The following is a 26,708-nucleotide window of genomic DNA, read 5'->3' as shown; positions in this document are numbered from 1 at the left end:
TGCTGTTAGTGAGTGCAGTGACTTGTGACCAGCATGCTTCCCCAATATCAATTTATATTTTATTTTATTTTATTTATGGAGTATCCTAACAAAAAGTTTACAGGTCACCAAATTGAAGAACTGAAAGAAAATATCTGGAGGAAAGCTTTCTGTTCTCCAATAAGGCCTTCAACATGGGAATGCAACATTTTCACAGAGGTGTCAGGAATGCATGAGGAATAATGAAGAGCATTTCCAACATCTGCTGTATTCTGGACAAGTTTTATCTGTTATGTGTTTAGACCATATGTTTACCAGTTCCACTAGAAGTCCGAACATCAGCAGGCATGACTTGACAGGTAGACAATCTAACTTTTCTGTTTGAGAGCTTTGGTTGACCAATGTACATGGCCAAGAGAGCACATGCACAAATACAGAGGTATAATACTATAAACCTCTGCTTACATTTTGGCCAAAAGTAGTGCTAAAATTACATACATTATAACATTTTTTATTTTATAAATATGCTTGAGAACAGATTACTGAGGGGAATATTAAAACAGAGAAATTAAATAACAGCAGGATGGAAAATGCTGCAAAACAAGGAGCTTCATGCTTTGCACTCTCCACGAATGTTACTTCTGTGATGAAATGAAGACAAGATGGGCAGCATGAAGGAGAAGAAATGTATACATGCGTACTTGTTGGAAAACCTGGTGGGAAGAAACCAACACACAGCTGGAAAGATAATATTAAAATGGATCCTAAAGAAATAGGATGCAACAGTGTGGTCTCCATTCAACTGACTCAGGATAGGATTAACAGATTTATCAACATGGTAATGAACCTTTGGATTGCATAAAAGAGAGGGAATTCGTTTTGACCAGCTGAATGACTATCACTCCCTTATGAAGGACTCTGCTTCATGAAGTTAATTTTATAAATCTGAATATCATTTTCTATTAATCCACACTTCACAGACTTACACAAGAGACTGCAAACAATAAATAGAAGAATTTATTCAAATCAGCATTTTTAATATGTTAATAATGGTGTGTTTTAACTCTTCCACATACATAACAAGGAATGGGCGGCAGTGTTGAGAATGTCGAGTTTCACTATTTAGTCTGTGCCTCCAATTCCCGCTCAACTAATCGTCTGTATTCATCAAAACCTCCTTCAATGCTCTTGACACTACCATTTCCACAAACCCATAGTTCTTTGCATACCATACGGATTAGTCGTTCATCATGTGATACCAGAATCACCCCTCCCTAAAAGAGAAACAAAAAAAGAGACTGGTAAGAATATACAAGCTGTGAAATACCATCATTCCTATAAAAACATAATAAAGCTTCCATGCAATAAAACTCAGGAGTCTCAAAGTCTGCAGCTTGGCTTATATGACATTCTTTTCAGAGGTTACAGGATGTATATATGGCTGTGCCTGTGAAATGCAGTTACAAGCTTGTCTGTGGAAACATTAAATGATTATGTAGTGATACAGACTTTCTTCCATTGGTGAATATCCTATTAAATTCAGCATACCCCTGAAAGTAGGGGCACACAGTAGCGCAGTTGGTTGAGGCACTATGCTACAAGCCGGAAAGTCACGGGTTCAAGTCCTGATGAGGTCACTTGATTTTTTCAATTGACCTAATCCTTCCAGACGCACTCTGGCCCTGGGGTCGACTCAGCCTCCAACAGAAATGAGTACCAGGAATATTCTTTGAATGCTCTAGGGGGTAAAGGGTGGCCGGCGTGTAGGGCTGACAACCTTGCCGCCATCTATGAGTCGACTGTCTAGAAAATGTGGGAAAGTCAACATCTCACAACCCTATGGGTCTCCACAGCCTGTTACAGGGATACCTTTACTTCTCTTTACTCTTTTATAGCCCTGAAAGTAATTAAGCTACTTAAAATGTGAGTAAATAAAACCCACAGTAAAGGATGGGTAGGGAAATATTTGTCTGGTGCATGTCAGATTCATAATGGTCTGGAAAAAGGAGATGGCTTATTGCCATTGCTGTTAAACTTTCCTTTAGAATAAGACATTAGAATCGTCTGAAAAAAACATGCACAATAGGAATTACCATATCTTTTGGACTGAAAGACACATTATTTTCCCTGGAAAATGCAACCTAAAACTCCCTTATATCTTTTGGTCTGAAGGTAGAGAAGAACGGCCTTCAAGGCAAACTGAGTTCTGTCTAGTGGTCATTCTCTGAATTGTCTTGCTTGCTGGAAAGAATGTTTGTGATCACATGACTCATGATTATCACTGAGAAACACTGCCATCATTGTTAAATTTGCTATCCTATCAAAATGCATATAAAACAGACGAAAATTTCTACATTGTACACTTAAAATTAAACATGACTCTATGCCAAATAGCATGGAAACAGGGTAGCTAAAAGACATTTTGGTCCTCTGCCACCTGAGAAAATTATATATGGACAGAGAAAGTAGGATGAAGGATTGTAGACATTAGACAAAAAGAAACAAATTCAGGCATGCATGTTGCAAAATTTCCTCAACTAGAAGAAGTGAAAAGATGCCCAACAGATCATAGAAACAATGGAATTTCCATGTCTATGAAAATGATAATCCTGTATTTGAAGATTCAGTTCTAGTTTCACAGAGACCTCTTCCAGTTTCGTGAATTTCTTCATAATCGTGGTCCCATCAGAATAAAGTGACAAAGATTTGACTACATTCAGCATACTCACCGTGTATTTGTTTATGGCCTTCCCCAGTGCTTCAATAGTTTCAATGTCAAGATGGTTCGTGGGCTCATCAAGTACAAGGAAGTTTGGATTGCCCATGCACATCCTAGCAAAGGCCACACGTGACTTCTGACCTCCTGATAAGCTGGCTACCATCTGCAAAGCCATATCACCTGTGATACCAAAACTTCCCAACTGACGACGATATTCCTCAACTGGCTTACCTGTTTAATGTAAAAATAACAATTGTAACAACAATCAAGTTTAGTAAATCCTAAAACAATGCTCAGCTAAAATAAAAAAATGCCTCTACCCTAAAACTTTCCGGTTACTTCAATGCCTTTAAGGAATGTGTGATCACATAGGGCATTTACACAAGCTCTTAGTCCCATGAAAAGTCCTTGCATAAACAGGACTTTGTAAATTATGATGCTGGCAGTTGTTAATTCATTTCTACCAGCCTTCAGTTACTCCTACTCACAAATCAACAGGCTCTCATGCTGTATGTCACCTCATTTGCTGCTGACAATTGCATCACCTGGTGATATGCAAGCTCAGCCATAACAATAAAATGCTGTGTTTATGTATGTTCTCTGTTTTAATAGTAATAACATTTATAATACAGCTCTTTATGTAAACATTTCAAATAAACTACATGCCAATGGAGAAAAAATGCAAAGTAAAAATACTCGAGATTTCAGCAGTTACACAACTGCAATGAAACATACCACACAGCCACCTTGTTTATTCCATGGTATGTACAAAACAGATGATTCCTAGTATTTGTGTTCACAATATCTGAAGAACAATATTCACTGTTACTAATCTCACATTACTTTCCTTTGCTCTATTTATTAGCATCAGATCTGATATGCTTCACACATAGTTATATATATTTCAAAATAAATATTAATCCCTTTACAAAGTCCTGTATTTTCATCAGTTAGAATGAGATAATCACAAATATCCACTGTCTAATTTTTTATGAGATTTATACATTTACAAATTTTAAGCTGCCTATCATGAGTATTTGTTACAGCACCAGTTTTTTCACACTGTTATGAATTCTCATTCTAAGGGACTTAGAGTTGTATTTTCCAACCTAAAGGAAGAAAACAAAACAAAAAGATGTAGGATCTGAGGTTCTCAAAGTAGTCATTAGAGTTCTACTTTATAGGATATAATGCTGTGTAATCTACTGAAAGTCAACTGACATCTCAGAGGAACAGGTTGCAACCGAGTTTTTAAAACACTTTCATGTCTGAAATCATACTGCTGTATTTTTTATCATATATTATTTAAATATAACACCAGTACAGTCTTTATACAGATGATGCATTTGGATGTTGTTAAACCTATTATATTCTTAAAATACAATATAGCATACTTTACCTGGATAACTTGACTGCAGTAATTCTACTGAATTTGCATTCATATCAAGTTGGTCAACATGGTGCTGGCTGAAGTAGCCAAATTTAAGGTTTCGGTGAATATGACGAATTCCCTTAGTAGGTGTCAAAATTCCCATGATAATTTTAAGAAGTGTTGTTTTACCAGCTCCATTATCACCAACCTGAAATTTACCTTTGCTTATTCAAACATGTCAGTAGGTAACTATCTACTTTCAAAGACACATTAATCAGCACCTTGTCTTCATCAAATATATTAATATTATCTACATCAACAAGGTATGTAAATAAGATTTTTAACAGAATAAATTATGCATAAAATTAAAATACAAAGACACTTCCTTCAGAAATGGGCTATTATTAAAAGATCCCTAACCTTTGCCAAAGTTTATTCATGGTTTTATTATGCTGAAACCTGAGACTGACTTACTAAACTGGTTTGGTAACATTTAAGTGGAGACAGATTCTTTAAAAATGTTCTAGGACATTACTTGGCAAATCTAAGGAAATAATCATGTGACAGAATGTCTGAATTGCAGCATTAACCTTTATCGACCATTCTTAGCTTTGGGAAGAACATACTCTTTAAGAGCATATCACTTTACTTATAATGCCTTAACCCAAGGACCACTACTTTTATTTTGTCTACTACTAGGCCAATTCCTTAATGAATCCAGACATTTTGCAAATAATTACAATTTTGGTACTTTTTGTTCCACATGCAAATTTCTTACACAAGTTCAAAGTTCTGTGATCTAAAAACTGAAATAAACAAGAAAATACAGCATGTACCAAAATTAAGTAAATTAACTTCTCTTTTTCAAGAGTATATATTGGTAAAATTCATTTCCCAGTCTCAGTTTGTGACTGTGTGATGAACATAATGAAGTGCGAACTATGCTACCAGCATAACCTCAGGTGTTTGAACTACAGAGGGTATAATCTTATCCAAGAGCCTTATAAAGATGGTTATTTCATTTGAGTATGGTGATGTAAATGTATCATTTAACAGACAAAAATAAATAATTCTGGATTCATATACAGTCTATGTGCCACTACCATAACATAGTGTGATGTATTGCACTATGGAGGACATTCCCTCCCCCGCCAGCGGTGACGTAACATCGGGTGCTGTTGCTACTATGGTAACAGGCCAGTCAACACTCCGCCCCCCTTCCCCGTGGTGACATAGCAGGGGATGCTGCGGTTGCTATGCAGCAATAACAACTCTCGACAGAGTTGCCCAGCAACACCGGTAAACACGGAGACTAGGCAACAAGGAAGCGAGGTGTTTTCCTGTTGTCCGGTTGAGGGTTTATAAGAGAACTACACTAGAGGGAGGCAAATGGTCAACTTCATGCCTACAATAATTGAAAACTTAAAAAAATAACTCACAATGCATATCCTAGATTCTAGTGTAGCACCCAAATTTACATTGCTGAATATCATTCTGTCAGGTGAATAACCAAATGACACTTCATTAATTTGCAGAATTGGTGGTGACAGTGCCTCAGCCTCTGGAAACTTCAGGACAACCTCCACTTCTTTCTCAATGGCCTTCAGTTCTGGGCTGTGAAATAAGACTGCTATTAAGACTTGCATTTAGTATATATGTGTGAAAGTGTACACACATAAACTTAAGTATCTCAATACTTAGTGCACAGGAGACCTCAACTATTGTTCTACTCAATAATAGTGTTAACCTTCAAAGAACGAACATCCAATATATTAACACCTGTTTACTGAGGAGCCCTTTCACTGCCTTGTATGAGTGCTTAACCCAAACAAAGCTTCTCATTCTACTCTGCAAGGTATCAGCCGTATCTTCACATATACAGTCCACTCAACAAAGTATTTACCTACATAAACGTCTGTTCTAATGACATGCAACAATTTACTGGCACTCTGAACCCATATAGCAGAAAAGTTTTTCTTCTCATTCCCTTTTTGGCATCAGTAACAACATGACTGCTTTTCAGACCTGATAATATACATGGAGCAAGTAAAATATGTGAGGGAAAGTGAAGTAATGCTTATGAATTATGTCACAGTGCTCGGTGGGAGAATGTTACCATCCACGGAAAAAGTGAACAGGTGATATGTGCTCAGTGGGGGATCTGTTTCCACCTCATGCTTCTTTTTGTTCCCACACTCAAATACTTTCGGCACAGCTGTGATCTGTATTCAGTATGACAGGTCTGTCAAAGTGCATGCATTTATTAGTCAATTGAGCACGTGCACAGGAGAATGCTGAAGAACGATATGCTGATATTGACTCACAAGAAAAGATCAAAAATAGTCCATGTGAAGACCCATCATTTTCAGAAGAAAATGATGAAGATTTAGAGTGTGTGCCAATGAACTTCCTTCTACGCAGATGTGCACAAGTTTGTGGAAGAACATAATGGGCGAAACAAAACCATTGCTCCCGATATTTCTGAAAATTCACAACTTCCTGATTTCTTCTTGCTGGATTTCCAGACCAACCTACTAGCTACTGTACAAGAGACAAACCACTGTATGCAGCAAGATGGCCAAGCAAGAAACAATCAAACATTCCAGATTTGCAGCAAATAAGCATGAAAGATCTATAGCCATTTCTTGCAGCTGCAGATTAGATGAGTCACAACCACATGCATAGTGTCCCATGTAGGGGGGTATGCATTACTGGTATCGTGAGTTCTAGATTTGACTGCATTTATTAGGCATCTCTATTACAATTTCACTTGATTGCAACAGTTCACGCATTTGATTCCTTCTGGATAACAAATCTCTCACTGTTGTCTGGATCTTGCACCAGCTCCTAGCCTTCTCTTCTTTATCCTTCTGTATTCTTCTATCATATTCTGTTTCCTGGATTCTTATCTCCAGTAAGCTCTAGTAAACTCCTAGTAATCCTTTTTCTTTTTGATTTGTTTCATTCTGGTCTGTCACACTAACAATTAGAAAGACAAAACAACTCTGTCCAGTGTGACTATTTAAGTTTTACTACTTGGAAACTTAGCATCCTTACATGTTTTGATCCTTACGGATCATCTTCAGAGGGAAACTACTAACACAATAGTAGTTTCCAAATAAGTATTGATGTTCCCACTGAAGATGATCCATAAGGATCAAAACATGTAAGGATGCTAAGTTTTCAAGTAGTAAACTTAAATAGTCACGATGGACAGAGTTGTTTTTCTTTGGCCTAGTAATTCTCTTAAGGTAGCTATTGGCATACTGAATAGAGGACACTGAGTTGAACAGCTGATTTCTCTGTTGTCATGAAAACGTCCTTTCTGTTGTTGTGAGAATAATGTTTACCTAGCTGTTGTAATGAAAACCTGTTTCTGTATTCATTGCCTAGGAATTGATGTCTTCAACAGTTCCTCCCTTGTTGTGATTATTGAGACCTTCAGTACCAAGTAACCAAAGTTCTACTGTTGACAGTGTTACACAGGCTTTTCTGGTTCCATATCTTAATGCTCTGAGCAACCCATCACAATAGTATGAATTATACTGGGCCAAAGATGAAATCTACCACCTTCCCTTCTACTCCAATACTATATCACATGACAGCTATCTGAAGATTCTGAAATATCTACTTTTCAGAGACAATCATAACCTACCAATACAAGACGGAAGATCCTGATTACTACAAACTATGGGTAATCAGACAAATATTTGGCATATTAAATTCAAAATTTTCATTAATGTGTTATCTAACAACACATGGCAGTGGATGAAGTAATTGTAAAATTTAAAAGAGAAAGTCATCTTCTGACAATATATCCACCCGCATAAAAAAAAAACCCTTTGATATAGAAATTTATACACTTTATAATAAATCTGGTTACACATACATCATGAGTGTGTACTTTGTAAACCAAAGAAACCTGACTAGCACAGAGGCCACATTCACAAATGGAACAGTTCTGGAACTGTTTCAGAAAGCTTAAAGAGATGGGTAAAAAATTTATGGACAATTATTTCAGCTTGCTGAAACTTTTCAATGGCCAACATCACATGAGAATAAATGCATGTGGTACAGTATGTCATAACATGAAGGATATGCTACATAATTTCAGTCCTGAACATCTACAACCAAAAAGAGGAAACACTGTGTTCAGAGTACAGGCAAATCCAAGGGCTCTGCCCTGGAAGGACAAATGAGAACTTCTAGTACATGTCTTTTCTCATACGCACACTCCACCTGCAGAGGGAAACTTCAAAAATGGTGGGGAAGCTGTGAAGCCTCACCATCAAATACACATCCCATATGGGCTATCAGTGACAGGATGCCAACCAGCTATGAGCAAGAAAACCTGGAAATGGGCAAAAGAACTTCCCTTCCATTTGTCAACCTCATTATTCTCAATTCATACACTGTCTACAAGTCCTGTAGGAGAAATATGACCCATCTGAAACTCGGGGAGCAGCTCATTAGGGATGTTGCTGTTCTAACCCACGAAGAGAATGCTGAAGAGTGCAGTGTGGCAAGGGTTAGGAGCCAACCTGAAGTAAGGAAAAGCCAAAGGAAAACAGCATCAACATCCTATTGTTTACCAAATGAAGAACCAAACCAAAAGAACAGTGTACTTTGAATGATGTGTAACTATGGTCTGTGTGTTATGTCATGCTTTGGGCTATGGTACACCAAAACCCATCCGTGGCTAGAAATGACTGTACTGAAACTAACAGTGTTGCATATGCAATGAAATCCATGCAATGAAACAGGCACTTCTCCAGTCAAGAGCAGTGTGTGTAATGAAACTACATAGAGTAAAATTTAAATGTTACAATCCCAAATTTTAAGTTTTTCACGAATTTCGGTGAGTTTAAATGGTAGTGTTACATCAGTATTGCAGAAATGTATATATTTGCTAAAATATCCTAGGTAAAATTTGAAAGAAAATAAACTGCAAAATCCTAGTTCTAATTTATTATAAAAAGTTACAAAAGTAGCAATCTTTACATTTTTTTTAAACAGTTACTTCCATACTCACACACCATTCAGCCATTTGTGCATTTTTGAAGCTGTGGCTCTTGCCTTTGAGGTACATTACAGAATGACTCAGCATCCATTAGATGTAAAACCATACGTCCAATATCTTTGCTACTGCTGAACCAAAGAGACTGAAAATTTAAGTGGAATATTCTCTCATCGATATGTGAGCAGCCACATGTCACTATATAGATAGATCATGCTCCTTTATGATGACTCTTTGGAACATACATAAGGTACGATGTATGGTATTATGCCAATACTATGCAATTACACATAAATTCTCTTTCTCAAGACTTACACCCCTTACCAAATGCAAGTTTTACCAGGTAAGAATTCTCTGGGGTTTATAAGGTCCATGTTGCTTTGGGAGGGAAGGGGGAAGAAGTTATGTTCGTGCTGGACAGCAGTCCATAAGAATACTGTATAAGGACAAGCAACATTTTTGTTTAAGATTTTCAGCTGTTAAAAGGTGCTGTCTCACATCTGAAATAATCCTACAGTTACATAAATATGGAAAACATAAAGAATAAAATGCGTGAAACTAACTTTATAAGATTTTTGCATGTGCTACTTCATCTCGCACACTAGAAGAACAAATACTGAAGGCATCTGAAAACATACTACAATGAAACCCCTATTAATATACCGACATGTAGTGACACCCCATGTTTGCTGAATCCTTTTTCTAGTCCCAGCTTAAACAATGCATTATTTTCCAGCATTTAGTGAATTTCAATTGTGTAAATAAATCACATTTAGTGCAATACAAAATGTTCAATCTTCCAGAACTTGTACTTCAATTCTGGCCAAAAATTACTGATGTTCACATTTGATTCCTACTGGGGATCATACTGATTAATTTGATTTACCAGTTATGTAGGGTAAAAAAAGGTAAAATTGTCCCTGTTCTTAACTATTTAAACACTATGCCATGAAGACATTATGGAGGAGTGGATGTATGAGGTGTTATCAGAAAGTTCCCGGACTGTTATTGTTGTAACTGCCTCGGTGAAAGAAGAGAGATGGGAGGCCAAGATCACACTTCTGCAAGCCTATGGCATCAGTCTGCCATGTGACACCAGGCTGTGGACATGCATTGTTTTTACATGAGTGGTTCTTTGACTGTATGTTTCATTCTGCCTGTGGGTAATGGCAAAATCGAGCAATGTGTCTGCATCAAGTTTTGTGTGAAGCTCTGTAATTCCGCTACTGAAACCTTTTAAATGCTTCATGAGCTTTAGGGGAACATTCTTTAAGCAGTTTCTGAATGGCATCCAAGTTTCAAGACCAGCTGAGTGTCAGTTGAAGATGTTGAACGTCCAGGGAGACCAAGCACCAGCAAAATGACAGAGAATGCTGAAAAAATTCAAGAAGTCATCCAAGAAGACCACTGCCGAACAATCCATGAGCTTGCAGACACCGCTGGGATCAGTTATGGAGTTTACCAGGAGATCTTAACAGAAAATCTGAACATGTGCCGCAATGCTGCTAAGTTTATTTCCTGACTTTTGACAATGATCAAAAGCAATGGCATGGAAACGTAAGTCTTGAGCTAAGAGAGAAGGCTAATGAGAGGACCCAACTTTTAGCCCTAGGATTATAAGGGGTGACGAAAGATTGATTTATTCATACGGTTATGATCCAGAAACAAAGCAACAAACCTATCAGTGGAAGAGCCCACAATCACCAAGAGCAAAAACAGTGTGGAAAGTCCAGATTCAACAAAGAGCATTCTTACTGTTTTTTCAAAGTAAAGGGGACTTTTCACCGTGAATTTGTTCCTCCCAACATTACATTCAACTCTGACTTTTACTGTGACATTTTAAGATGCTTGAGAGAAAATGTGTGACAAAAAAGACCATACAACCACAACTGGCTCCTTCATCACGACAATGTGCCCTCCCACACGTCCCTGAAAACCACCGAGTTTGTGACCAACAACAACATTGTTACTGTTCCCAGTCCTCCCTACTTGCCAGACTTACCCCATGATTTCATTTTGTTTCCCAAATTGAAAAGAAACTGAAGGGACAACGTTTTGAAGCAGTGTCTGACATCCAAAGGGAATCAAAAGCGGTACTCGCCAGCATTAAGGAAAATGACTTCCATGGTGCTTTTGAAGCATGGATAAAATGATGGGATCACTGTATACATTCCCAATGAGACTATTTTGAAGGAGATGGCAGTCAAAATTGAGTAAGTTTAGCCAGCATTTCTTTTTTGACCTAGTCCAGGAACTTTCTGATACATCCATGTTTTCTAGAACTCAGCACTAGCTGGAGGTGAGTTTCATGCCCCAGCTGCTTTACCTCTGGGAAAGAGCCCCCAGTACCCATTGGATAGGAGACCAGGTGGGCCCCATAGCCAGTATGGACAACATGGAGCTGGGGAAATTCTTGACCCTACTGGGACTTGAACTCTAATAGCACCTACTTTTATAGATGCAGTTTCTTTAGTATTTATGTTAAGGAATCAGAAGCTAGGATACCTCAGCTAATTTGGCACAGTGATTAGGTTATGGGCTGCACAAATGAGAAATCTGGATTTGAATCTCGAAAGGAGAGTCCCAACTGGCTCTGGGATCCACCCATCCTCCTATTCAATGGATACTGGAGGCTCTTTCTCCGGGGGTATTATTCATCTCCATCAAGTGCAAACATTAAGAATGCATGAAATGATGCCTCCACTTCCTCATATGTCTTCATGCCATGGTCTTTGGTGAAACATAAAAACAATTTAACCTTTACCTTTTACTCTCATATAAAGAAGTTATTTTATCACAATTATACACAGTAAATCATACAGCAAGATGAATAATTTCTTGATGTGGTTTGGCAAACCCTCCGTTTGGTCGAAATCTAGATTTAAAGAAAATTCATTCCCCCAGAGAGTCATTAAATAGGGAATTCATTATACTGAGATTATATATACTGATAGAAAATACAATTATGTAATGAGGAACATAATGATTTGATCTACTCAAGTGGAACTGACAAAACAGGTGAACTGCAGAGAAGGAAATGGGGCAGATATGTAACTCAAGTGTGTGAAATGAAAAATGTTCATTAATTTTAGCAGCAAAAGCTTGTTGTAAGATGAAAATCACAACAAAACTGGAACATATTACTTATATTCAGTTACTCAAATCAGCTACGAACATACTGTCATGGTTTTAGTGTGACTATGGATGGAGTTTCAATTAGTAATTGGATTTATTGGATTCATTAATATACCACGTGACAACACCTTACAGGCCACTATTACACACACAGACTAGTGTCCACAGTCCTGCTTTCACTGCTGTTGCTTGGTGGCAGCTTCCAATGGCAGATGTTCCCCCTCCTCTGGCTTCCTAAACTGTCTTTGGCCTCAGCAACCAGTTTCTAACAACAGACCACAATGACTACCACAGCAGTCCTCTAACCCACCCACCCACCCAGCCAAGTCCACTGACTAAATAACTCAGTCTCTCACCAACTGACTGACTCCTCACTTGTCCTACTTATAACATCTTGGTATGGGTCATACAGAAAACACTGCTCCTCTGTTGCAGTGCAATTGTTGCCATGGAAACATGCTTCTCTGAGGAGCCACTACTTAGCAACAGCTGTTGCAAAGATGCTTATTTCAAGGTTGTTGCCTAGCAATGGGTCTATATGCCACAATATGAATTGCCCTACACCAGGGTTCAATAGGATGAATGTTATAAGGATGTCAGAGAAAGGAAGTTAGTTTAAGTTGTCCAATTGATTTCTACACTGGTTATTTCCATTAACAACATACACACACACAAACATGCAAGCGGGAGCACGCACACACACACATCATGACATGATACTGAATAGCTACATCTTGAATATAAAAAGAGCAGCATACTTACAGCTTTTCTAACATTTTGATTTTGCTCTGTACACTGGAAGCCCGATTAGCATTATATCGAAACCTGTCAATGAATTCTTGAACATGAGCTCGATGCTGCTGCTGTGCTTCAAATTCTCGCTGTTGATTCCGAAGCTTTTCTGTCTTGGTCTTCTCAAAGTTCTCATAGTTACCTCTGCACATGAAACACAATTATGAGAGGCTTTATGGCTATCTTCAAGTCAATCATTTTCCACATTACAATTCTCTGTATCTGTATGCTCTAAGACATAATATACTTAGCTGAAAATTCGGAGAATGAATACTGTGAAAACCTGCTCTCTTGAGGCAAGATGATTTTGTCAGCTAACTAGAAGTAATTTAGAATAGTCACTTATAATAATGGACTTCATTTTGTTTTTTCTGATCTTATAAAATTGGTGCTTACACTGAGACATGACATTGACTAAATTACAGGTCCTGGTTGGTAACTGAATTTACTGGACACTGATTCCTCCTGTCTACAAATGACTATAAAGTTTGCAAGCATTCAAAATCATTCACAGTCTGTTATATCACTCTTCCTCAATGCTGGCCATGTCATCACAGACACGTTAGGTTGTGGGCTTTCATGTCACAGACTCTCCTTAATAAGTTCTGTCATTGCTTAATCTCAGTAGTTGCTCTGACATGCCAACGTTTCCCAGACTCCCCTACAGAAATGACTAAGGTCAAAGTCAAAGTCAAAAGTTACTTTACAACTGACAGTGCATGGTCAATCAGTTCGTCTCGGTGTCAAGCCCCTTGAGACTCATGGCCAAAGATTTTTTTGTTGAACCCTTGCAGTCATAGTTCTTATGTAACACCCTCGACGGTTTTGTCTCTTATGAATGTGCTTGGCCTTTCGTCAAGTGTACATATCACACATACAGTATGTTACTGAAAATGTTTCCTTTTGCACTATATACACATTCTCTGTCAGTACCGGCTCTGAAAAGAAGATCATGCCTATCTTATGTACCTTATGCTACAACGGCAGCTTAGTCACTTCAATGGTCGTAAGCTTGACCACCACAAAATTTAAGCCTCTTGTATTATCTATGTCTGGCTTTGTCTTGTCCTATACTGCGAACATGTTCATTCTCATGACTTTGTATGATCTGTTTGTTGCCTGCACAATTTTGTTATACAATCGTATACATATGGAAGGTTGAAAGCTGTGTGCAAATCGCAGATAGCAGTGCACCTTGGAAAATTTCCAATGGTGTGAAGAACCTTGTTTTGTAGGTGCTGCAATTTTAAGAGGTAGGTGTCTGCCGCTAATTCCCAGACTGGGCAAGTGTAAGTAATTACTGATCTGATCAGTGCCTTAACGAGGGTTGGAGGGTTAGTTTAATGTTGGCATTTAAACACCCATTTCTGAATAGGGAGTAGATACTAATAATTATTAGTATCAGATCAGATCAGTAATTACTTACACTTGCCCAGTCTGGGAATTAGCGGCAGACACCTACCTCTTAAAATTGCAGCACCTACAAAACAAGGTTCTTCACACCATTGGAAATTTTCCAAGGTGCACTGCTATCTGCGATTTGCACACAGCTTTCAACCTTCCATATGTATACGATTGTATAACAAAATTGTGCAGGCAACAAACAGATCATACAAAGTCATGAGAATGAACATGTTCGCAGTATAGGACAAGACAAAGCCAGACATAGATAATACAAGAGGCTTAAATTTTGTGGTGGTCAAGCTTACTACCATTGAAATGACTAAGCTTCCATTGTAGCATAAGGTACATAAGATAGGCATGATCTTCTTTTCAGAGCCGGTACTGACAGAGAATGTGTATATAGTGCAAAAGGAAACATTTTCAGTAACATACTGTATGTGTGATATGTACACTTGATGAAAGGCCAAGCACATTCATAAGAGACAAAACCGTTGAGTCTACACATGGAAATGATTGAAGCCAAGGCCTTCTGAACAATTATAATTGTTCAGAAGGCCTTGGCTTCAATCATTTCCATGTGTAGACTCAATACATGATTGACAAAGGAGATATTCCATCCATTCAATGTAAGATGAGCCTCAGGGGACCTGAGTCTATGAGAAAAGTAGATGGCCTGAGTGAGTAAACTCTAACCTTGTCCCTTGTTTATATAATCTAGGCACAGACCACATAGAAGTCACAGCTCTTCTACTGTTGTGTCTGGATTCTTTGCTCCAAAGATGTGTTTACCCTGCTGTTACGTAGCAACAGCCCTACATGCTACAATATGATATGAACAGCATAAGATATGCCATTCTAGAAGCCAGGATAACAGGAAAGTAGGCTTTGTAACTTCTACCTAATTTGCGGTTTATAACAAAAACAGATATGCAAGATAGAGAAAGTTAAAATGGTATAAAAGCAAATTTAAAATATGAACCTCTGATAACTCATGTTTCAGACTGACCTGTATGCATCAATACGTTGTGAATGGAGATTCAAAATATCTGTCGGTACTGTGTCAAGGAAATTGCGATCATGAGACACAACAAGTAATGTGGTAGGCCAGTTTTGAAGGTAGTTTTCCAGCCAGATAATGGCCTTAATATCCAACATATTTGTTGGTTCATCAAGGAGAAGAAGATCAGGCCTGTTAAAGAGCAATGAGGAACAAAGAATTAAACACAAACCCTAGAAAAAAGATAAATGTGTCAAGACAAAAATGGTACAGAAGATATTCACTGGGGAATATACAACATTTCTTTAGTATTACAAAAAGCCTCACTTCCTGAGATTTTAAATTTATTTATTCTCTCTTTTTTATTATCTGCCTCAGTGGTCTAATGGTAACAAGCTTAGCAGTGGACACAGGGTTCATGGGTTCAAACCTGGCCAAGGTCGATGGATTTTTAAGAGTGAAAGAATCCATATCACAACTTTCTTTGGAAGGGAAAAAACTTTCACTCATGATAATAGATGAGTGATAGCAAAATTAGACACCATAAAGCTCCATACTCTGCTCCTAGATGCCACTGTGGTCATATGACTGGGGAGACCAAGAATGGTAACAACTTGAAGTCACCCAACCCAAGGGAAGTACACTGGATAACAGGACATTGTAACTTGCCCAAGTGGTGTCCAACTAGAAAAAGAGTTACAAATATACTAACTAGTTGAGGTTAAAGCATGAAAGACATATCTGTCAAAATGCAGAACTAGAAAATATTTCAGTCATACATGAATTAAACTAACTATCCAGCCAAAGTGATATGTATCAATGAAGCAGCAAACGCAATACCATGGGAGTAACACTCCTGGAAAACTTGAAATTAAATGACATAATGTCAATTCCAAAAGAAGTAAATAAATTTGCTGAGGTACAGAGGGGCCCAAAAAATGTATGAATGCTTTAACAGTCGTTATATGTGGACCACTCACCTTCAGCTAGTGCCGAGGTCAAGAAAATGTGGATCTATACAGCCACACCCCCATACGCCTTCAAGGCGTTGTGCTTAATTTGTTAAGCACAGTGACGATATTCTCTCAAAAGATGGTGCTAGTCACATGAATGCCAGAGCTATCTTGTCAAATGGCAAGATTGTCAAAGAAAATGGCGGCAAAACAGCTGTTGTTCAAGCAATGCAAGATAATTTTGAAGTGGTACTGGAAATTTGAAAATGTGTGCAAAGTACAAAGACAGTGGCAGCGTGAATTTGCAGTAAAACCTGCAATACAATTAACAACTGCATGCATTTATGACAAATTTGAGGCTGATGGTGCAGTGCATGACATGCAGAAGCAGAGATCTGGGAGGCCTTGTACAGCAACAAGTCCAGCCTCTTCTGCCATAGTGTTGGAACTGTATAAACTGTCATCATAAAAGTCTGCAAAACAATGTGAACATGAGATAAGAATTAGCAGACCATGTGTACAATACATTCTAAAAGTGCAAAATGGAGATGTCAGAAGCTACCTCAATTAAACCCTACAAGGTCAATGGACAGGATGAAGAGGTAGTGTTGAGTATCTCTGCGCCCCTCAACTTTTACTTGCAGGGTCCCTGAAGGATGTGGTATATCATAGAAAATCACTAACACTAGAGATGTTACAAGAAGACATTCAAACATCATGTGCCGCTATCTTAGTGGACACCTTGACCACAGATGTTCAAGCACTACCCTACATAGAAGTATTTACACACTAATGGCGGGCACTTTGAATACCTGTTCTAGTTCAAAATGTGTTGGAGCCATCCCTTTCTGTGTGTATAAAATTTATATTACCAATAAATTATTTAAGCAGATATCTTGTATGTTGAAGTTAGTATATATTTTTTGGGCCCTCTGTAAAGTAAAATTTAATATATAATAATAAATATTTAAGGTAAGCGAATGTAGATATAATTCTTTATATATAATGCATATTTCGATAATATTTGTAAATTGAGTACATCACTATGGACAGGTCATTCATTATTTATCATTCATTGTACTCACTACTGCAATACATCGTACATGTGAATGTATTACACTGGAATATTCTGAACTTATATCCAATAACCAAGAAAGCCATTACAGTTTAATCCTAGAATATATGTATATTGGTGACTACATGGAGAAATATGAACAAGAAATGTGCACCATCATGTTACTTTGTTAAATATTCCTTTGCCACAAAAGAGCACTGGATTTAAATGCAAATCTGAAGACATTTGAGTAACTTAAAAGTCATAGTACAAATTTCTGTGAACAACATTAGACTGATTCAGCAATGTAAAAGTAATAAAACAGTCCCCAGTTTGAGACAGATGTTCAATGACCACAGCTATTAATAACAATTGACATGAATGAAAATCAAACTAATCTTAACACATATTAGGGCTTCGGAGGGTAGAAAATTTGAGAAGACAAACACTAATAAAATTGAGAACCACAATTTGCTTACCTTGAAAAGAGAGCACGTGCAAGTGCTAACCTCATACGCCAGCCTCCTGAGAACTCTATGGTGGGTCGCTGCTGCATCTCAGAAGAGAAGCCAAGACCATTCAAAATAATGCTTGCTCTTGCTGGTGCTTTATCAGCCTCAATGTTCTGAAGCTGTGCATACACTTCGGTGAGCTGATTGCTAAGTTCTGGGTCTGTACATCTATTGCAATAAGTACAATATAATTAACTAATTTCAGCATTCTGTGAGCTAGTTGCTAAGTTCTGGGTCTGTACATCTATTGCAATAAGTACAATATAATTAACTAATTTCAGCATTCTGTGAGCTAGTTGCTAAGTTCTGGGTCTGTACATCTATTGCAATAAGTACAATATAATTAACTAATTTCAGCATTCTGTGAGCTAGTTGCTAAGTTCTGGGTCTGTACATCTATTGCAATAAGTACAATATAATTAACTAATTTCAGCATTCTGTGAGCTAGTTGCTAAGTTCTGGGTCTGTACATCGATTGCAATAAGTACAATATAATTAACTAATTTCAGCATTATTATATACAGTGGAACCTTGCTTAACGAGCATAATTTGTTCCAGAATCTTATTCGTAATGCGATGCACTCGTTAAGCGAAACAATTTTTCCCATATAAATTAATGTAAAATATGATAATGCATTCCATGCCGAAAAAATACTCAAAAAATTTTATTAATAACGTTTATTCAAAGAAAACTACATTGTTAAGGAGCGTGAATCATCTTTATCTTTTCTTCTATGTGGAATGAACCAACCTGGAATGCGAATTCAATTTGCAGAAAAAAAAATCGAAATAATTAGTTTATTATTTATGATACATATCTAGAAAGATGTCTAGACACATTTGTTTTTGCCGACGCTTCAAAATTTGGGAAAAGGCGACACAGCATTATCATTAAATAAATTTGTAGCACACATAGCCACTGCCTTATTAGGGTGATGCTTCTCAATGTACGATGCAACAGTTTTCCATGCTTTCAGTATTTCTCTTATTGCGCCAGAAGATTGTTGCTTTGCTGTTACCTCCTCCTCCTCTGACAAACTCTCCTCCACAACTTCTTGCTGTGAAACACAATGTAACTCCAAATCATGAAAATCATTGATGTAGACCGATTGTATGTGCGTACTAGATCAGCCACGCTCACACCTCGTTCTCGCTTTTCAATGATCTTATGTTTCATTCCTACAAATATTTTTATTCTCGTATGGCTGTCTTTTTGCGGCTTTTTCTTCAGGGACTTTTTGCAAGGGTTATTAAACTTTGAACAAAAAAAATCACAAATAACATGTCTGAACACAAGTTTGGAAAAATGGGTGATCACAAGCGACACTAAGATGCTAGCGGAACGAGTGCTAAACACAGACTGATGTCGCAAGCGCACAATCCGGGACTTTCCCTCTCGTCGCTCATTATGTGAAACGTCGCTTGTTAAACGAGTCATTTTTTTTTTACAATTTGTTTTGCTTGTTATGCGAATTACTAATTATGAGAGGTGCTCATTAAGAGAGGTTCCACTGTATTAATTACTGAACAAGTGAAAATATAAAGAAACAGAAATGAAGAAAGGGGAATAGAAATAATCAGAACTGAAATGATCCATGATTTATTGTATTAAATAGACATAAAATACCCCAGTCAAACATGCTGATGTTCCAAATTTATTTACAGCAAGTTAACACCAAACTCTCAAGCAGGAAATTACCAGATATTGCACAAATTCGACTGTTTACCCGCACTCACAGCCATTCCAATGTCTCAGAGTTCCCTTCCCTTCATCTTTAATTTTAGTTTTACCATTCTGCCCAAACTACATAGAATAATGTGGCTAATTCTGTAGATATATTTCACTTCTTACAATTTATCCTACAATGTACTTACTCATGGAGCTGAGTCCTTCTGGAGGAGCTGCCAATTCTGCAGCTATTCAAGAATTTCCCAGCATTTTATGGAACCCGAAGGTTCACAAGAGCCCTCCACTGGTCCCTATTCTGAGCCACATCAATCCAATCAATACCATCCCATCCTGTCTCTCTAAGATCCATTTTAATATTGTCCACCCACCTATGCCTTGGTCTTCCCAGTGGGCTCTTTCCTTCTGACTCCCACCAATATACTACATGCAACTCTTGATTATCCGGGATAATGGTGGGGACGGAAATCACGATTAATCGAAAACCCGGTTAAGACAAATTTTATTAAAAGTAGTACTGTAATACTGTACCTTCATAATACTATAGGCCTACCTGTATTTAAATTTATTCAACCTCATTTTTATGTCATCTCATGGCCTATTTAATACTTTTTTTACATTACACTGAAGTATGAATTAGTTATTTCAATCACAGTCTTCAACAACATCCAGCACTTTTTACAAATACATACTTAACACAACACACTTCCTTTTACACCCTGACATTTTGCTAACGCACTTGAAGTTCGATACAAAGAAACTAACTTGGGCGGTGTATCTGTCCTTGAAACTTTCCACAAATCCTTGCATTCTTTCACCCCTACCCTAGAACACTGTGTTAGCATAACGGGACCAACGGGACCAAAGAATGCAGAGCTCGGTTCACTCTAGTGCGAAAATAGTGTTACAACTCACCATGTGAAATGAAAGTGAATGAATATTAAACAACATATAAGCCTCAAAAAAGCCTCAGTAGCCCCAGTTAAGCCGCAAACCGGTTAATCCGCCCCCGGATAATCGAGAGTTGACTGTATATGCATTCTTTTTCTCCCCCATTCGTGCTACATGCCCTGCCCACTTCATCCTTCTTGACTTGATAATTCTAATTATACTTGGAGAAGAGTACAAGTTATGAAGCTCCTCATTATGCAGTTTTCTCCAACCTCCTGTCACTTCATCTCTCTTCAGTCCAAATATTCTCCTCAACACCCTGTTCTCAAACACCCTCAATCTACATTCCTCTCTTAATGTCAGAGACCAAGTTCCACACCCATACAGGCAAAATTATAGTTTTGTATATTCTAATTGTTATGTTTTTGGACAGCAGACGAGAAGACAGAAGGTTCTGGACTGAATGGTAGCAAGCATTACCCGAGTTCAATTTCCTCTTAATTTCCTCCTGAATCAGGTTTTGATCTGTTATCGTTGTTCCCGAATATCTGAATTGTGCCACATTTTCAAAACATCTGTTTCCTATCATTATATCATGATCTTGCCCTGTATTTTGGTTATGAGACAGCAACATATACTTAGTTTTCTCAATGTTTACTTCTAGATCGACCTCTTTACTTGTGTCAATTAAAGTTTGTGTGTTTTTCTTCATGGTATCTACATTATCACCCAGTAGATTCACATCATCAGCATAAACCAACAGCTGATGTGTCCTGTTTAATTTCAGTCCTACCTGGTTTCCCTGGACGTTCCTAATGGCACATTCTAAAGCAAAGTTGAAAAGGAGTGGTGATAAAGCATCTTGTTTTGGACCATTCTGGATAGGAAATTTATAAGACAAATGTTTACCTACATGGACTTTACTATACATTTCATTTAAACACATTTTAATCGGCCTAACTAGTTTCATAGGTAACCCAAACTCTATCAAATTATTGTACAATACTTCTCTCCTAACTGAATCATAGGCTTTCTTGAAGTCTATGAATAGCTGATGTACTGTCTCATCATACTCCCATTTTTTCTCCAATATCTGATGAATGCAAAAGATCTGATCTGTAGTTGATCTGTTACGTCAAAACCCACACTGATGATGCCCAATAATTTCATCTATATATGGACTTAACCTTGAGAAAAGAATATTGGATAAAATTTTGTATGAAGTTGATAGCAGTGATATCCCTCGATAGTTACTACAGTCACTTTTATCAACCTTCTTGTGAACTGGTACAATAATAGACTCCTTCCACTGATCAGGCAATTTTTTCTTATGCCAAACAGAATTAGATTGTGAATCTTAGAATGCAATATTTCATCTCCTGCTTGAATAAGTTCTGCTGGAATTTGATCACTACCTGGCGATTTATATCGTTTCAATTTTGCAATAGCACTTTCAACCTCAAAAGGGCTAGGATCAGGTACTAACGGCTCAGCTGTATGGATTTCTGTCTGCCTGACAGCACTGACCTTATGTACATTCAATAACTGAGAGAAGTAGTTCCTCCACCTATTCAAAATGTTGTGGGAATCTGCAAGCAGATCACCTTTCTCATCCTTCACTGAGTTACTGCTAGGCTGGTAACTCCTCTCAAAGTAATTTATTCCTCTATACATGTCTCTAATGTTCTTGTTCTTACTGTTCATTGCAAGCTCATCAATTTTGTCTTTCAGATATTCCCTCTTTTTGTTCCTGAAATGCCTGCTTGTTTCACGTCTTATATTGTTCGGATTGTCCCCATTTAACTCACTTAGATCCTGTAACCATTGCAATTTGGCCTTCTTTCTTTGCTCTAATAACTTTGGGCATCCTTCATTGAACCATGGCTTATGCTTGTTCGGTTCATAATAACCTAGACTATCTTGAATAGATTATAAAAATTATTATATTATAGCTGTATGCAAGAGAATATTTCAAAACATAAGAAATAAATCATATATGAATGTAAGTTACTTTGCTTTTGCAAATACATACCCATTATTGATACTGACACTAATCTCGTGTTCTTTCCTCAGGAGTTCTTCACGTACTGTATCACACTCTAAGACACTTTCCAGTGCTGGAGTATCATCTCCAACAACTTCTTGTTCAACATGTAGCACTGATATGTGTGATGGTATCCTCAGCTGACCACTATATGTAAGATATAACCACATGAGGCACTGCACGAGTCCAATACTTTGTTTAAGAAACGTCATTTACTACCAAATCACATAAAGCACTAGCAATAAATTTTTCTATCTAGCCAGTATTCTACCTGACAATGAATACTGATGCCACAAACAAGAGAACAGAAAATTGTTATAATTCTTTCATTTACTGCTGCTAAAGCAGACACTGCACCATATTATCAAAAAAATATATTCTTCATGAAGGTAGCAACTGTACAGGCATAAATGATTTGTTCCTTATGTTCCATTAAGTTACATAAATCAAGATATATTTAAAAAATACTGTATAGAACTTGAGGATATACTGTATTGTATGTCATGCACCATTCCTTGTACAATGACCTGCATTAGAGAAAGATGAAAGAGTTGCAGTAAAGAGCAGGGATAGCACAGTTGGTACAGGGACTGACTACTGGCTGGACAAACAAGAGGTCAGAGTTCAAGTCCCAGCAGGGTCAAGAATCCTGCGTGTCGTCCAGACTAGCTCTGGGGTCTGACCAAAATAAAAGATCCTGAAAGCTCTCAATCATTAAATTATATCTAAACCAATTAAGCAGTTTTGGAGATTAAAAATGGGTCAGATGTAACTTCCCTGCTACATATTAATTTCATGCATTTTGTGCAATATATATATATATATATATAATATGTGAGTAAATTCTGCTTTAGTCTGTAATGATCTGCCTGACAGGCTTTGCCAGAGATGAGGCATACAAGACAGGTATTTTATTCAGCAAAAGTCACAGGTTTCAGGGTGTATCAGCCCACAATAAAGAAAATTAAAAAACTATGTTTCATAAAAATTAGCAACAAACTTCAACTAATGCTAAATGCCAAAATTTCAAAATTATTACAATTAAAACTGTCCCTTGCACTGAAGAACACAATATCAATGAAGGAAAGTATAGAGCAAAAACAGAACTATTTATAAGGACTTTAATGGGATTCATATGTTGTAAGAGAAGGATAAAATTTGAAATTAAAACAGATTTAAAAATAAGAACCTCTAAAATTAATGCACACAGTGCAGTCTATGTTGACTGTAAAGCAGCAACAGTAAAAAAGACAACCAAAATTAAAAATGTGTTTCCATTGTAAAGTTGATGAAAACGATATACTGGCTGTTGCACAGTTGATGTCACAATTGAGAGCTTCAGACAGAATTCAACCTAGGGCATACATTCTAAAATCTCAGAATTCAAAGTGATAGTACTACTCTGTATAAGTCATTCCTATGCACTATATTCTGTCTTCTTATATAGTATGCACTACCTGGATATCATTCTAAGTAATGTCGTTTTTCCTAATCCATTCCTTCCAACCAACCCATATCTTCTTCCATATGCTAATGTGATATCTGCAGACATAAGAAGAACCCTAAAACAGAGAAATTAATAGGAACATGTTACCACTTTTAAAAAGATCACACTTACTGCATTCAGTGCACTGTTAATACAATAGGAACCATGTTCAAAATAGCCAACACCAAGAAACAATTTCAAATTAATGCAATATGCAAAACATGTTACAAGAATTTCCACAGACGTTTAACAATTACTGCATCAACTATAACTAGTTTCACTGTTTGATGGATCTATGTAATAATTATTAACACCTCATAAGTTTCATCCCTTGCTCTTCTTGAATTAAACAATCAATTTCTGAGGAGGTTGGGAAAGAAATTAAAATAGTCTCCAATTCACCTGATTTCTAGCAAGTTTTCAAAGGTGTATTACTTCACAAACTAAGGTTTAAATTGTCACTGAAATACCAGAATGGTAGGAAGTGACAGGAACTGATCATATTCTGGCAAAATTAATATATGCAGCAAATAAAACACTACATTCTGAAATACACAAACTAATTCATTCCATTTGGAGCAAGAACTGATACAGCATTGGAAGTAATTTATTATAACGGGAGATCGAAAAGTCGCGCACATCACACTAAGCAATTATATTTTGCTGGTTTCATGCACAAACTACAAGTCATACAGCACTTACAGGCTTTTTGAAGGGGAACATTGCAACAGTTTCTCCACGTTTAGCCTCAGTCAAATTGGCCAGTCTCCCGGATCTCTTCCTATCTGAATCTGATCCACATTCCCGAAATCAGTGATTATTCTCGTTATTGTTGAACTGTTAGGAACTGCAGAAGCCGGATATTCCCGATGAAACTCGTCTGTGACACGTGCATAAGAACGATTGGCCAAATGATGTTCGACAATGAAAACTTGTTCTTGGGAAAATGACATGTCTGTCATGCAATAAACAAAACTATACTGCAGATGTCGTATGACCAATACACAACAGATGGTCTTTCTACTCATTGTTAGTACTCCTACAGTACCATCTAGTGGTAGGAGATATAATTATATTAACTGCAATACAATTTATAACAACTTTTAGTTTGATGTGTGCGACTTTTCGATTTCCTGATAGTACTCATTTATAAAGAGCATGATAAAAACTATATTGAGAATTTTAGGAGTGCACTTGTGAAGTGAGCTTATGTATTCCACTTGTATCTCCTGACACTCACACTGCTTACACACCTACTACTGTTCATCTGTGCAATAAGCACAATTTGCTCTGTTACATTACATCCCATGTGGAAATGTTACAAGTGAGATACACACTGAGAGGACAAGTGTGCATTTTTATACCTACATAAAACAAAGTTCTGAAAGAAAATGAAGGAGAAGATTCTGGGTAGATTTTAGGTTACAATTCCACAAACAGAAACTATTCCTATAAATCTAAATAAACCAAACAGCATTCTCACTAGACAGAAGTAAACAGAATAGAAAAGTATAGTGCTCATTGAAGAGAAAATGGATCAAATCAGCACTAGGCTTCAACAGTCTCCTTAGAAATTCCTCAGTTAGCTTGCATGGAAGATGAGGTTTCAAAACTTTCAACAAGTCATGGTTATTATTACAAGGCATCATCACAAGTCTTCAAACTTAGATTCTCTACCAAGTATTTATCGACAGGGTGAATTCTGAAGAGTCTGCCTGATTGTTCTGTTTGTTTGAGTTATCACTAAAGTACCAAGTTTGCCATATTGCTTCAAAGAGATTCTTGCTCATGGTTTGTGGAAATTTGGGTGTGAATGTTGTTGGATCTGTTGACCAACAGTCTATGTACTGACTTTCCATATCTGACCCATCAGTACCAATAGGCCTAAATGCTTTCACACTTCTACACTTGCTATATCTGACCACATCAGCATTTTTGCAGATTTACATTTTTCAAAATTCTGTTTGTGACAGTGATTTTTTACTCTTTTTTGAAAGTTGCAATTAGATCAGCATCTTCCTATAGGCCCACAACTTTAGAAATACTGTCCACTTTTTCCAATATTGTATTTACATTCAGTCTTCCATTAAGTGGTTCATCTGCCGTGTGTAATCTAATTTGTTCCGTCCAGACTGTGTGCTGCCAGGGACATCATCTACACGCCTCACTCAGATTCTTCACACTCAGGATCATTTATCACATTTACACAGTGTTCAGTCCCTCTTCACCAATAATTTCACTACTAGAATAAAATAATAATCAGACCTATATATGCTGTTAAAAAAATTTCTGTGCAAATCCTTACATGAATATATGACAGCTTATTTCATAACAAAACATTTGATTTAGTTAACATTTACTTATGAGATAGAAATTATATTCAAATGGTATTTATTTGTGATCAATTTAATGAAATTAAAGTGTTTGTTATGTCTAATGAAACATGTTTTGAACAAAACGGCACTAAAATTCAGTGATATATAAAATTATCTTTTTTTATTTTTATGCATAACTAAACAGAATTCACCAAAAACTGAAATTAAATACACACATCCATGAGCACAGATAAAGGACCTTACAATAAACGGTTAAAAGGATGAATTGTGATGTCATAATTCAAAATATTCCTAGAAGATAGAAGCAGCTTAGTGGTACACTGACCCAAG

The 26,708-nt window shown here is 37.1% G+C and overlaps 1 protein-coding gene across 1 annotated transcript in view; it reads right to left on the bottom strand.

Moving 5' to 3' along the window:
- Positions 1-978: 978 nt before the first annotated feature.
- LOC111872542 (ATP-binding cassette sub-family F member 3) overlaps positions 979-26,708 on the bottom strand; it is a 30,592-nt gene continuing 4,862 nt past the window's right edge. Inside the window, exons 5-13 of the mRNA XM_023866567.2 lie at positions 24,014-24,118; positions 22,545-22,703; positions 17,902-18,102; positions 15,425-15,607; positions 12,985-13,158; positions 5,510-5,684; positions 4,098-4,278; positions 2,709-2,929; positions 979-1,253 (exon numbers count right to left, since the gene is read on the bottom strand). Coding sequence (XP_023722335.1) covers positions 1,098-1,253; positions 2,709-2,929; positions 4,098-4,278; positions 5,510-5,684; positions 12,985-13,158; positions 15,425-15,607; positions 17,902-18,102; positions 22,545-22,703; positions 24,014-24,118 — 1,555 coding nt within the window. The 3' untranslated portion in view covers positions 979-1,097. The remainder of the gene's footprint in view (positions 1,254-2,708; positions 2,930-4,097; positions 4,279-5,509; positions 5,685-12,984; positions 13,159-15,424; positions 15,608-17,901; positions 18,103-22,544; positions 22,704-24,013; positions 24,119-26,708) is intronic.

Source organism: Cryptotermes secundus, unplaced genomic scaffold, assembly GCF_002891405.2.
Source record: "Cryptotermes secundus unplaced genomic scaffold, Csec_1.0 scaffold690, whole genome shotgun sequence".
NCBI lineage: Eukaryota > Metazoa > Arthropoda > Insecta > Blattodea > Kalotermitidae > Cryptotermes > Cryptotermes secundus.
This window is presented reverse-complemented; position numbering and strand designations above follow the sequence as displayed.